At 33.3% G+C, this 14,025-nt stretch overlaps 1 protein-coding gene across 1 annotated transcript in view; it reads left to right on the forward strand.

Moving 5' to 3' along the window:
* Positions 1–14,025, forward strand: part of LOC132733346 (collagen alpha-1(I) chain-like) — a 43,085-nt gene that overhangs the window by 19,738 nt on the left and 9,322 nt on the right. Inside the window, exons 23-44 of the mRNA XM_060719986.1 lie at positions 334–441; positions 1,448–1,501; positions 1,822–1,929; positions 2,370–2,414; positions 2,610–2,762; positions 3,005–3,058; positions 3,384–3,437; positions 3,598–3,651; positions 4,173–4,226; positions 4,655–4,744; positions 5,602–5,655; positions 6,299–6,352; positions 6,900–6,953; positions 7,530–7,583; positions 8,294–8,347; positions 9,081–9,134; positions 11,181–11,234; positions 11,497–11,550; positions 11,921–12,190; positions 12,562–12,669; positions 13,121–13,228; positions 13,814–13,975. Coding sequence (XP_060575969.1) covers positions 334–441; positions 1,448–1,501; positions 1,822–1,929; positions 2,370–2,414; positions 2,610–2,762; positions 3,005–3,058; positions 3,384–3,437; positions 3,598–3,651; positions 4,173–4,226; positions 4,655–4,744; positions 5,602–5,655; positions 6,299–6,352; positions 6,900–6,953; positions 7,530–7,583; positions 8,294–8,347; positions 9,081–9,134; positions 11,181–11,234; positions 11,497–11,550; positions 11,921–12,190; positions 12,562–12,669; positions 13,121–13,228; positions 13,814–13,975 — 1,854 coding nt within the window. The remainder of the gene's footprint in view (positions 1–333; positions 442–1,447; positions 1,502–1,821; positions 1,930–2,369; positions 2,415–2,609; positions 2,763–3,004; positions 3,059–3,383; positions 3,438–3,597; positions 3,652–4,172; positions 4,227–4,654; positions 4,745–5,601; positions 5,656–6,298; positions 6,353–6,899; positions 6,954–7,529; positions 7,584–8,293; positions 8,348–9,080; positions 9,135–11,180; positions 11,235–11,496; positions 11,551–11,920; positions 12,191–12,561; positions 12,670–13,120; positions 13,229–13,813; positions 13,976–14,025) is intronic.

The raw sequence follows: 14,025 nt of genomic DNA on the forward strand, positions 1-14,025 counted from the left end.
AATCGGGAATATAAATATTTTGGAAATATTTTTACAAAGATGATTTGATACGGTATCATTTAGTGACAACACGGTTTGGTTGACAGCATTATTATATTATCATTTTATATCATTATTATAAAAAGCAAACAAACTAACTTTATACCCTTTTAACTCGATTGAACAAAAAACGAATTTAAATTGTACACTGTAACTAATATATATCTTACAGTTACGTCCGTACATGGTATTAAAACTTTGAAAATTATGATACTTCTTTTACTCTCAACGTATTTGTGAACAAACAATATACTTGTAGAGAAATTTAATTTGAATCTGATATGAATTTTACAGGGTTCACCTGGATTCCCAGGAGATCGTGGTGATGTTGGAACGAAAGGCAACAAGGGTAATGCGGGAGATTTTGGGCCAAATGGACCAGAGGGCATTGAAGGAGCCAAGGTTTGTTAAATGAAGTTTATATGGTGTAATATGTGTGCAGTGACTTGAGAATGTTCAGATTTAAAAATGGAATGGTTCATTGTTAATTAAAGAGAATGAATTATGTTCATATTAAGCAGTCTGTAATATAGAACATGATAGCTTTATTGAGCTTTATTGGCAGGGTTCGGGCGCTAATAATTGTTTGGCTCTAGTCGATACACTGCGCATGTCCAGTTTCGGTTATCGCTAAATACTTTTAAACCATTTAGTGAAAGTTCGACGAGAATAAATTCGTGACGTCACTATAGTCTTACCATTCAATCGCAACTTTTCGGCCCTTTCCGTCAGTCTTCAGATAAGGAAGATATTAGCCGAGGATATTCCGATTGTCTCACCGTTGTAAGAGTGGAACTACTGTGAACCATAGTTAGCGTCCGAACCCTGCCTTAAAGCCAGACTAAACTTACTTGCTAGAGCCCTAATCTAGCTGACCAGCAAAACAACCAACCTGTGTTTTTATGGTGAAAATCACGCTGTAATGCATTAATTCAGACATTTGTATAAGACAGAATAGGGTAATGTCGGGATCAATGCATTGCCGAACATTTATATGCATTATTTATCAAATTTATCTACATGAAGAATATAACCCATTTTTTTCTCTTACAATAACTTCCAATTCCTTTTTTATTTTTGAACGTGTATGTACATGAATAAATTTTGACTTTTTCTCATGCTTTTTGTTAGGGGACTGTTTCATTAAGCGACCATTTTTGTTGTTTCCCTTGCGTGGCCGCTTAATACAGGTTTGACTGTAATCTGAAGTAAATTTTTTCTCTACAATGTATTTATTATTATTATTTTATTATTATTATTATTATTATTATTATTATTATTATTATTAACGTACGTATGTTTTATTAACTTGTTATTCAATAATTATGTATTTCATAACAGGAATAAGATATTTTCTGATAATTAATTTATTATTTGCTTCAATTAATGTATTATTTGCTTCAATTAGGGAGACCGGGGACCTGAAGGTGAAGCCGGAGCACCAGGAAGTCTTGGGGCAAAGGTAACTTATAATGTATTTATGATTTAATAGAGTAAAGCTTAAATCTACATGTGCATGTTATCATTAGATAAAATTAAAATTAAATCTTGCTGATTAAACTTGCATCAATGAATTTGTGAACTTGATATAAGTAAGAAATATTTCGTACCTGAAACATCAAGGTTTGTGTTAATTTCTTTCTTTTAGGAAGTATATATGACAAATAAATGACGCATACAAATTTTTTTTCGTTGAATAAGACAGCTGAATAAAACCCGTCTTTAAACAGATATATTTTCTGTTTTGTGTGTACACAAATTAAATAATCGTTTCCATTTCAGGGTCGAATTGGACCTCCAGGTTTACCTGGCTACCCAGGGCCCCCTGGTATGAAAGGATCCGGAGGCGGTCGTGGCCGACGAGGAAAACGTGGTCGTAATGGAAAAGTTGTAAGAACAACTATATATACAAGCTTATATCCTCTATCCTAGATAACTCTATTCTTATATTTGATACGTTTCTAATTCTGTAAAGATGTTTTAATATTTTGATATTCTTGATTCAGTGAACATCTAAGATGAATTATAAGGCGTTAACATTTAAAATGATGCTATGATTTTTGTAGAATTACGTTAACATGACTTCATGATGTAACATTAGTAAAGTTATTGACAAATAACTGAAATACAATAACATACCGTTTTTACAGACTTGATACGTTTTAAATTACGTTTCATGAAGTTTTCATGAAGTTCACATGCATAAAACAAAATGGTGTAAAACGTTTGAAGTTAATTGTCATTTCGCACGTTGTCTTACACATCTTGAGCAATGAATACTATGTATAAAACATAATCGTTATCATGTTAGAGTGGTGTTTTTCTTTCAGGGTCCCCCAGGCCCAGTCGGAGACCGTGGCGACCCCGGAGCACAGGTAAAGTTGATTTTATCATACATTCATCACTTCCAATACAAACAATATTTACGTTTTGCTTATCGACTCAAATTGTTAACTTAAACAACCCAGTTGCTTTCATTGATTGCCATTTATTTCGTTTTTATCCATGGTTAGATAATGAAAATGATTGGTACTCAGTATTTTACAACCACATGTCCTCTTTCCATACAGGGACAGCAAGGAGAACGCGGTAAAACTGGCATGCCTGGAGCGGTTGGCCCGAAGGGTGATATTGGTGCAGCCGGACCCCCGGGATCTATAGGAGAACAGGGAATTCAGGGACCCCCTGGAATGCAGGGACCACCAGGACCCCAGGGACAAAGTGTATGAAATCTTTTTGTCATAGTTATTATTCTTATAACCAACTCATCCGTTTACTCACCGATTTTAGGAAGTCGTCTAAAAGACACAAGTTTATATTCATATAAATTAGATAATAATTTGATATTCAGATTTCTTTTTTTTTTCAAAACGGTACATAGAATAAAGTAATTTTAAATTGGAGCGTTAATCTTTCTTCATCAAGGATAAATGTTGATCCAGATTATTGATTATTGGTTTTACAGGGACTTCCAGGGAAAGACGGACTGCGCGGTGCACCAGGAGAGAGAGGGGAACCGGTAAAAATATACAAATTCTTTGATAATTGTTTTAAATAATCATCTCAAAACTCACTTAATTACAAATTCCATGTAATAAGAAAGCATAGTCATTTTTCCTCTACTTCAACATCATAATCTATAAATTGAGTGATGTTTTTTTATGTTTTATATTTGTGTAAATGTTCCTACTTGGATATCCACTGAGATTAAGATAAATATAATAAAGATATTAATTATATACATGTATAACTTACACAGAGATTACTGGTATGAGTAATAAATAAATAAATAAATAAGTGTTTATGTTAATTTATTTATATCTTAATACATTTTACTATTTTAGGGTCAAACAGGTCAAATTGGATCAACCGGACCATCTGGCGTCATGGGACCAACCGTGAGTAAACTTTAGCAGTCTTAAAGTAATAATTTGTTTTACCTTAAGTGTACATTATTTTACTTTTGTTTTCTTTCATTATTACAATCTTACATGAAAGTAGTGTGTTTATTTTCAAAGGTGAAACAGGGGCTACAGTGAATTTTTGTTCTATTTGTAGGGACCACCCGGGGACCCGGGACCGACAGGTAACAGAGGTCCACCAGGCACTCAGGTAAAATATATCGATAATTAATTTCTATCTTAAGCCTTGAAAAATAAGGCATCGTTTCAATTTATTATAAAAACTTTAAGCAAAGTTTGACCCTTAACTTAATGGACACGTTACGCTTCCATTTATGGACCTGTCCACTATCAATTTGAGGATAAATAAGTCAACTTTATACGTAGTCTCCTCAGATTGCACCTTAGTCCAGGTTGTCCTGGTTTTATACCGGTGACAAAGATTTAGATATCATTCTCGGTTGCAGCAGAGTTAGATATAGATACAGTTAGTTCAGTAAGGCCAAATACCACATACATGTAGTTACATATAACGTACAAGCAGTTTCATTTTCATAGTCTATATCATTAAGTTGAAGTACTTTTTATATGTTAATTGTAAGATTTTATTTTCAAAAGTGCATCTTATTGACTGCGATTTTTTAAAAATAATTTATACATTCACTTATCTCAATTCAATAGCAATGTTTTGTTTATCTTTGTCTAGTAAATACTTTTGTTTACTTATTTTAGGGATTACCCGGAGATACTGGACTACCAGGTCAAGCAGGAGCAACCGGAGAACGAGTAAATTATTATTATCTTTGTTTTAATGTTTGGTGCCGTCTTCATTAGATTATACGTACTTTATTTCAGTTCGATTGTGTAGGAAGCTATATCATTTTTAAGACAAACTCTTAAATCCGTTCCCCTAACCATCCCGTTCTTAGCAATTAGTGTAGAATTGTTTTGCTAAGGCAAAGGACGGCTTGCCAATGATGGGGTTTGAACCCATGAATCTTGTTATAGTTGTTTAAAAAAAAACAATAATTTGTATTTGAAAGCAAATAATCAACAGTTTTTAATTGGATTTCAAAAAATACATGAATTATATTTTCTCAATCTAAGCGTCTAGATATACAACATTTACATAAATATAGTTGACATTTTTAGCAAATATTTCTATAGTGATAAAAATCATACAGTTATGAGTGTATTTATAATCTCGTGTATAGGGACAACAAGGTATTCCCGGTGACCAAGGACCCCCCGGGCCACCAGGACCCCAGGGATTTGACGGAGACCGTGGATACCCCGGACCACCGGTAAGTCGGTTTGTATTAAGACAGTCTCTTCAAAATTAGGTCCAAAATTAAAACACAACAAATATTAACAACATTAACAACATCTCTACTTTTCTATGGGTTTTGTGATTCTGCTGAGATATGCTTTGTGGGTATGTTATATTATTCAGTAATTTATTTCAATTTGAGCAGTTTAATATTTCTGGAATATTTGTAAATGTTATCATCCTCGTATAATGGACATTTTCGCGAACTAATGTGTCATCTTTAGATTTTGATTTACATGTAGTATGTTAAAACATTTGTATGCAAGCATTATTTTTCCCGCGATTTACAGACTGTGTTTAGAAATTAGGCGTTTTTCTTTAGGGAAAAAGAGTATATCAGTTTAGCAAAAACAAATCACGAAGATAGGAAATTAACAAAAAAAAAGAAAATATTAAGCTTTAAAGTTTAAAAAAAAAAATTTTAAAACACTAAACCCTTATTTAAAGTGACATTATGGTCACTGTTTTCATTGTCAAATTGTGTTGAACTAGATATAATTATTTCAACAGATTGAGTATTTTAATGGTGAATTACCAATAATTGTTAATAAGAAATGTTTAGACTAAAGTATAAAACTGCCTAAAGTATACAAAGACTGCCTGATCTTTTTATCAACTGAGCCATTAAAGTTATTCATAGAAGTTTCCGTGTGTCTTATTCATTTAAAGTAGAATATGAAATTGGAAACACATATGACAAAATATTATCTTATTTTTTACTTTAACTTGCACTCACATCATTTAATTACATGTTGGATCGGCATAATGTCACTTTATTCACCAGGAACTTCTGTCTATTATCTTATCCTTATTAATACTATTTCTTCTCAGGGACGAGATGGACTCCCAGGAGATAGCGGACCTGAAGGACCACCCGGACCACAGGTAGGATTAATACCATAATTCTGTAATAAAAAAAATAAAATGAAAATCAAATAAAAAATTAAGGGAAAAAACATTTTAACACTTTAAAGTGTAGGAGAATAAAGGAATTGCAAAACAAAATGAAGGTATATGTTCCGATTTTCCGGCATTCACCTAAATATCATTAGTTCGTTCATTACTTATGATGATTATTGTCTGTCTTGAATGAAAAACGGGAACGCTGATCGTATTGGTCAAAGGTCAATGACATTCATGATTTCTCTCTAAACTTGCTGATTGTGTGATGGATTCGTCCTGCAGCCCATGAGAATATTAAGGGATTTCAATATCAAACTAAAAACATATGTACGGATGCACAGGCTGGGCCCTGAGCTCTATTATGGTGGCAAAGGCTGATCATTTTCAGTACCAGAACTGAAGAGTTAAAGAATAAGCATCACATTTTTGAATTACGGATTTTTTCCGTAACAGCGAGTTGGAGAAGTGTGACGGTGTTCTTTGTCAAGTGAACGAAGTAATAGATTAAAAAGAGAAATTGGCGATAAGTCTGAATTTGCACGAGGTAATGGAGAATTATGTTGTTGTTTTTTATTTCAGAAAAACAACTTATTTTAGCATATATATATTTTTTTATTTCTAACAGGGAGAGAAAGGACAAGAAGGTATGTCCGGCGATTCCGGACCACCAGGACCCATGGTAAGGATATAACTGTTATTTGCAAACAATAAAATAAGAACGTCTTAATCACGTGACTTCAGCGATGAATTTACCAGAAGACAAAAAATAAATATGGAATTTAATTAAATGAAATTTCACCTAATGTGCAACGTACTCACATCCCCCCCCCACGACATGTGATCATCTATTTTGTCGTCATATTGTATGAATGATATAACTTCCGTTTTTAAGGAGCATCAAATTATGTTGATAGAATACTGTTGATTTCGTAGCGTTTCATGTACATTTTTACATCGATTGCTTATTATATATTTCTTAAATAGAAAGTATCTACATATAGATTGTCATCTTGAACCAATTACAGTATACATGTTTTGGGGGTTTTTATCTTGGGGAAGTGAGGGTCAAATTTGTTTATCTATAAAACAATGAAAATATATTGTTTACTTTTATACATCAAATTATTACTACAGCTACCACGTGCTTTCCTGTCTGTAATGTCTCAAAGTACACAGTTTCCTTGTATTTATAATTTTATTTATTTTGTATTTCTCCATCATTACAGGGACCACCCGGAATGCCAGGTAATGAAGGACCCAGAGGAACAAAGGGAGACATGGTAAATTATTAAAGACTTAATGTTTAGACAATATTTGTAAAAAAAATTCTTTGTTGTTTACACTTTCTTTGAGCAAGCAAGTTTTTTTTTGTTATTTTTGGTGTCCTCTTAAAGTTTCCAAAAAGTAACTCAATGGCCAATTACCGGAATCATCTTTAGCTTTTGCTGCCTTTTTGGCATTTACTACAGTACAGTGATTTTAGTATTTTGTATGGAAGTCAAAATAGTACTTTGTTTACATTTTGCAACTATGACAAATAATTTCATATTTAGTGTGTAAAGCATCTAACATGCTCTAAACTATTATTTTAATGTTATAAAACTAATGTTTGCCCTTTCTAAAGAAGGAAAACAATATCCATTTCTGAGGCATAATGTGCTTTTAAGATATTGTTGATATGGTGTAGATTTTTTAAAAGAGGCACAGTGAGCCGTAGAAAATGCTCATCTCCAAAACAAAGCCTTGCGTATTGCTTTCCAAGGAACTCAACATACATCACTTTGCGTTTTGAAATCTGTGCAGGTATCTTCATTCATTGTCGTGAAACTATTCATTGCAGTGAATTTATTTTTCAGGGACCTGAAGGTCTTCCCGGAGACCCAGGTGGACCTGGACCCGAAGGATCACGTGTAAGTAATCTTTGGAATTGCATTATTTATTTAAGTTAGATTGTGTTGGAAGCACACTTATACGAATCCGTTCCTGGAACAAACCAGTACGTTACTATGTGTATGGCTTATTGCTCGAAGAAGTAAGTTATCTATGAAATTGCATAATCAGAACAGAAGCTGGACAGCGTTTACGTTATTTGAAACAAACAAGAAATCATAAAACTGAAAACATAAACAGAATATACATTTTATGTGATATATAAACATTTTAAAATTCAAGCATGATTTAAAACTATTCGATATAAAGAGTTGTAGATCTAAGTTTGTTTCAAGGTATTGATATTTAATAATATGAGTATGCGAACAATATTGCTCATCATTAAATTATCTGCTATACTCCTTTAATTCATTCTCAAAAATATTCATTTAGAATTTTACAAAATATTGTTATGATATGTTATGGACGTGTTCTATTTCTTTTTTTTTTTCTTTGTAAAAGTATCAATACGAGTCCGAACTAATTGAACAATATTGATGTAGTGTGACTTTTTCTCAAAGTTTTTTCTACTTAGAAGAAAAGGTAAGTGTGTGATATTTGCATAAATCGTTGTTTTTCATAATGCATGTATGCTATAGTAGATAAAACAACTCCCGTTAACGAGGATACCTTTTACAAATTTAGTCATGTCACTATATAATTATATAGTTTTATATGTATATATTTACAGGGTCTACAAGGACCCCAGGGACCTGCTGGACCCCCAGGTCAGGACGGTGATAAGGTATTTGTTATATATATTATTAAAATAAAAATTTACGTCGTCCGTTTCTAATTCAATATTATATTTAGAGCGTGCTTGCTATATTATTATTGTATGAATGTTTAGACACGCCCAGTACATTATCTCTGTAAAAATGTGTCTTATATTCTTGCCATTAAGCATTTTCTTGATAATTATACTTAAATGTTCTTTATTAAGTTGTTACAGTGTAAATACGGGGCATCCATGAGCGTGAATAAATTTGCACAATTCATTTTCACTTGTATAAATACTCATTCAAAATGAGTCTGAAACCTGTGCAATTTATTTGAGCCGCGTCATGACAAAACCAACATAATGGGTTTGCGACCAGCATGGATCCAGACAAGCCTGCGCATCTGCGCAGTCTGATCAGGATCCATGCTGTTCGCTTTCAGTTTCTCTACTTGTAATAGGGTTTGTAAGAGAACAGCATGGATCTTGATCAGACTGCGCGGATGCGCAGGCTGGTCTGGATCCGTGCTGGTCGCAAACCCATTATGTTGGTTTTGTCATGACGCGGCTCATTTGTCCTTTTTTGCATCAGGAAAATTCCATATTTTCGGCTTACGCATCTTTTGTAATAATCACGTCAACGTAAAAGTATGATATAACTTTTGAAAACATTTGAACATTATTGCATACACATGTATAACGATTGCACGTGATTCTCGTAATTTGTGTAAATTTGTGTAACTCCGGTCTTTATTTATAGGGTGATGTAGGACCAGCCGGACCAAGAGGACAGAAGGGAGATTATGGTATTCAGGTATGATAAATATATATTTCAATTGTTTTTCTAATTCATATTTTATATACATTGAATTTTTTTATCATTAATTTGTCAAGTATATATTCTTATAATGCTTGACCTTTATTAACTTAAACATTCTCGTTCATTTTTTGATAAATTTATGACTGTGTCAGTATATAAACATAAATAATACGAGGGATGATTAACCGGACTTTGTAAATGATTCTTTACCTGTTAAATGAATTTACATAACAATACACGGAAAATACTAGTAAATCGGAATCTTTCCCCTAAAAGATACAAAAAATACCAAAAAAGAAATTTTTAAACAAAAAAAAAAAGTTATGTGTTATTGACATTACATGTAAAGCAATGGGGCGCAGGGGTATAATTTAAAATTGACTTTTAACGACGTCCAAACGTATTTTCCTTTAACGGAGCAGCTTTTACTAATTCATGGGTAGGCCAATATGTGTACAGTCATGTTGTTGATCGGTGGATCCACTCTATATATATTTCTATACAAGCGGTAAATATTGTTTGTGATAGAATGAATGGTGATAAAAAGCTCCTGGGAAAAGACCAAAAATTCCGTTTTTTCCTTTTGTAATTGATTTTTTGAAAAAAAAAAAAAAAAAAAAAATCCACATGCAATTAACTATATTATGTTTACAAAAATGTAAAATTTAATGTTGTCTGAATATAATGTATCATACATACGAAAGTATAACAGAATAATAACAACTATGATCAAAATTGTCATAATTTTTAGAAATTAATTTTAAAACGCATAGCCGATTTTGAACAATGATGTTCAAATTGTTGACTCAATTTTTTTCCATAAAACTTACTGCGTAAATAAGAAAAATAATTGATACAATTGTTAACCCAAGAATTACAATACAATTAATGCATTAACTATTATCATTTTAAAATCCTCAGAGTAGACTTTGCACTCCGTCCCGAAGCTACTGTCGAACATCTACAATGTCCGCCGTCAATCGACTTCATGTTTCAAACTTGGCGGATTAACGTCACCAACGTCCTTGAAATTTTTTCTTTTTTCTGTCTCTCCCTTACTTGTTTTCTATTTCTCTATTTATCCTTTCTTAATCCTTTAAGCTAATAAAAAAATATGCTTGGGGATTTCTGGAAAACTTTTCCTTTTTTGATTTGCCCATAATCTTTTTCTACGTTTTTTAAAATTTTTTTCTCCGTCTTACCATTTGACCAATTTTTTTGACATATTGATCGATTTTTCCGAAGACATTCCGACGAACATAGTTTTAAACGCGAGTTTTCACTCATGTGACCCCTTTGAAATTGTGATTGTTAAAATATAAAATATGGTTTAAAATGAGGTCATTTTTAACTTTAAAACGATTCAAAATATGGGTTCCCATGACGTTTTTTGGCGGTATTTTGAAATCTAAATGTGGCCCATATTGTAAAATACCACGCAGCCATAAAATTTGCCTGATGTCCAAGGCCCGAATTTAAACCCCCTTTTGCCGCCGGGTTTGATTTTACCATGGGTTTTTGAATTTCCCTGTTACGAGCAAGCTATTTGCGTTTAACCATTTATTAGATTATAAATCAGTTCTTTTACAGGTATTGTTTTTCCGTTAAAGTGTGATATATAACAATAAAGGTGATTAGGACCGAAAAAAAAGTCATAGTCCGGTTTATTTTTGATCATCCCTCGTATATCTCTCACAGAAGGAAAAAAATTCAAAGCTTCCAACCAGCGCTTAAATCAGTGAAATATAAGAAATATATCACTTCGAAGTGCAACATGCGTTCGAAACATTTGACATTAAACACGTTTTACTTTATTTATTACTCTTTTTTTTTCAGGAAAAAAAAACTTTTAGCCGTATCTTTTATCTCGATAACTAAACTGGTAGAATACTTGTGGTGAAAGTTTAAATACTAAGCTAGAACTCTTGTTACCCTTATGATATAACGATATCAAAATTATTTCACTTGATTGATATAAACATGCATAATAGCATTTTTAAGATACAAACAGATGTAACTGATGTAACCATCTTTTTTCAGGGACCACCTGGGCCACGAGGACCACCCGGATTACAGGGATCAGTTGGGCCACCGGTTAGTACCTGATGTTTTTTATAATTGTCCAAAATATATTCTAGACTTTCAATTTTTTATCAATCTTATATTATTCTAAAGTCATTATAGCATAAGTAGGACCTCATTGTGATATAAAATGATAGAATATTAGAGCAATATGTGATACAGATATTTCTTTATATAGTGTTACTAAAAGTAGTGTAAAATGGTTAAGTTAAAAAACGTCAAAATCTTAATCATAGAGTTAGCTGTTTAAATGAAAGTATATTTTTTCACGCAGGGTCACCCAGGAGAACCAGGAATTCAAGGCATTCAGGGACCACCAGGAAATAAGGTACCAATCCTTTACTTATTCATTTTCTTGTTAACTAAATATTCTAATATTACATGAACGAATAACGCCGCTGTGCCATAAGGCATTAATGTCTCATATACAAAAGTAAAGAATTTTTACGCTTAATTTGTGCTTTAAATAAGCGGACATTAATCTGCCTTTTGAATACCTTCTCGAATCGGTAGGAAATGTAGCTTTGACCAAACAGTCAAACGATTATTAATCCTGATCAATCGATCACGTTGTTGACAAGTACTTTTATTAAAACGCCCAATCATTTTTTCTCTTTTGACGGCAATTTAAAATATTAGGAGAAATTGTAAGTTTTGTTTCTGTTCGATAAGCAAATGTTTACATTGCACTATTTCAGGGTTCAGAAGGACCAAGAGGTCTTCAAGGCCAGTCAGGAAACCCAGGACTTCAAGGTACCCCAGGGTCACCCGGACCTAAGGGAGAGCAGGGTGATAACGGAATGTTAGGCCCACCAGGAGCACCTGGCCCACAAGGACCTCCCGGACCTACAGGTGGAAACGGCTCACCAGGTTTGCCCGGAAATCCCGGACCTGAAGGACGGCAAGGAGCCAAGGGAGACCCAGGAGATGCTGGACAGCCGGGGCCTCCAGGACTTGACGGTACCGATGTAAGTCTTACCAATATCTTCGCAGACTCCTCACAGTAATTACCTCCCTTGACAGATTGTAATCTCTTTAAGGGGAGATCACTACGTAGGAGATTGATAACTTCGTGACAAAAACGTCTTATATCAGCCTTACAAGTCCAGTAATAATATTATCTTTGTACTGTCTCAACATTCTCAGCTTTTTTCGTTTCTTCTTTCGCTCGAACAGCGTACATATCCTAGACTATAATATTCGAATAATTAGATTCCAATATCTTATTGCAAATTTGTTTAATCGTGATTGAAAATGTGATATGTACATTGGTTTTGAAATATTCTTCAAACACACAATGATTATTTCCGATCTATATATATCATTTTCTCAAAAACAGGGACCACCAGGCCCTCCTGGTGCCACAGGTGAAGAAGGACGCCCAGGTGTTGAAGGAGAGGCCGGCCCAAGAGGTCCACCCGGTGTCGATGGCCCTAAGGGACATTCTGTAAGTTTTTATTACATTACTCATAATACGTCATCAAAATAATTTCACATCATCTTTTTAACCCTTACCACACTAAAACCCATCCATCGTTTCACGGAAAATCTATTTCTGTTTTACAGAATTAAAATGAAAAAAAAAATATTTAAAGTGCTTCAACCAACAATTTTTCATTCTGCAAAAATAAACTGTGGCCTTCGTCCCAATTGTTCTCAAAAGGGTAAGAAGAGAAGATTTGGAGACACAATTATCAATGCATGTTTTTAAATAGACATTAGTTAAACTAGAAATTATTATAGTTGTCATTTTAAAAAATAATAAATCAGATATACTTTGAAAAATACGGAACAATCCTTTTACCAACTTTTTTTTATCAATTTTAATGTCAGCATTTTCTTTGCAAAACATTTAATATAACACAAAATGATTCAATATTTTCTGTTTGTAAATTCAGGGAGAATTTGGACCTCCAGGTAATCCTGGACCACCGGGGCCAGTCGGACCAAAAGGCGAACCCGGTATTGATGGTAATGAAGGAAAACAGGGTCAACCAGGACCGAGTGTATGTACAAGTCTGACATAATTTCAAGCATCTGTTCTTTATTAAAACCCGATTATTTTTATTTTTAAATAGCAAAACAAACTGAATACATTGTTTGTATTCTTATGGTTTAAGCTTTTATTTTAGATTGTATCAACAAAGAATATTAAAAGGTTATTTAGCTAGGATGTTTTGCTAGAATTAGCAGTTCAGTTTGATGTACGCATACTTCGGATATTGCAAGTTGTATAATAGATATATAAAACAACAACAAAAATAGAACTCTGCTGAGGCCAAAATATCTAACAACATAAAAAAATGAATGTCAACAGAAAAGAAATGCTAAAGATAATTAAGAAATATACTGGGAAATAATGGAATATAAGATTTTTGTGGAATTTCAAGGTCGAAGTGTGTGAAAAGCGTTTCAAGGTTTTGGGTTTTTTCAAATTTGAAATTTTCCTACATCAAATTGAACATAAGTCTCGAAAAAATATTTCCAGTCCCTTCATTTCAAAAAGCCTTAGTGGAGTCCCTTTAAAATACTGTATAGTACAAGCGTATAATATAAAGTATACATTGTTATATATCTTTATCAAATTAAAGGGACCTGTCGGTGTTCCTGGAGAGCCTGGTCTTAGAGGTTCCTCTGGTAAGCAAGGACCTCAAGGACTTCCTGGAACTCAAGGGTCAGCAGGAGAAGCCGGACCAAAGGGTGACAGAGGACTTCCGGGACCAATGGGACAACGAGGTCCACCAGGGCCACAGGTATGATTCGAACGCTTGTATACAATACATTCAATTTTACATTACAACTT

This window comes from Ruditapes philippinarum, unplaced genomic scaffold (assembly GCF_026571515.1).
Source record: "Ruditapes philippinarum isolate M1 unplaced genomic scaffold, ASM2657151v2 ctg940_1_1_1_1, whole genome shotgun sequence".
Lineage (NCBI taxonomy): Eukaryota > Metazoa > Mollusca > Bivalvia > Venerida > Veneridae > Ruditapes > Ruditapes philippinarum.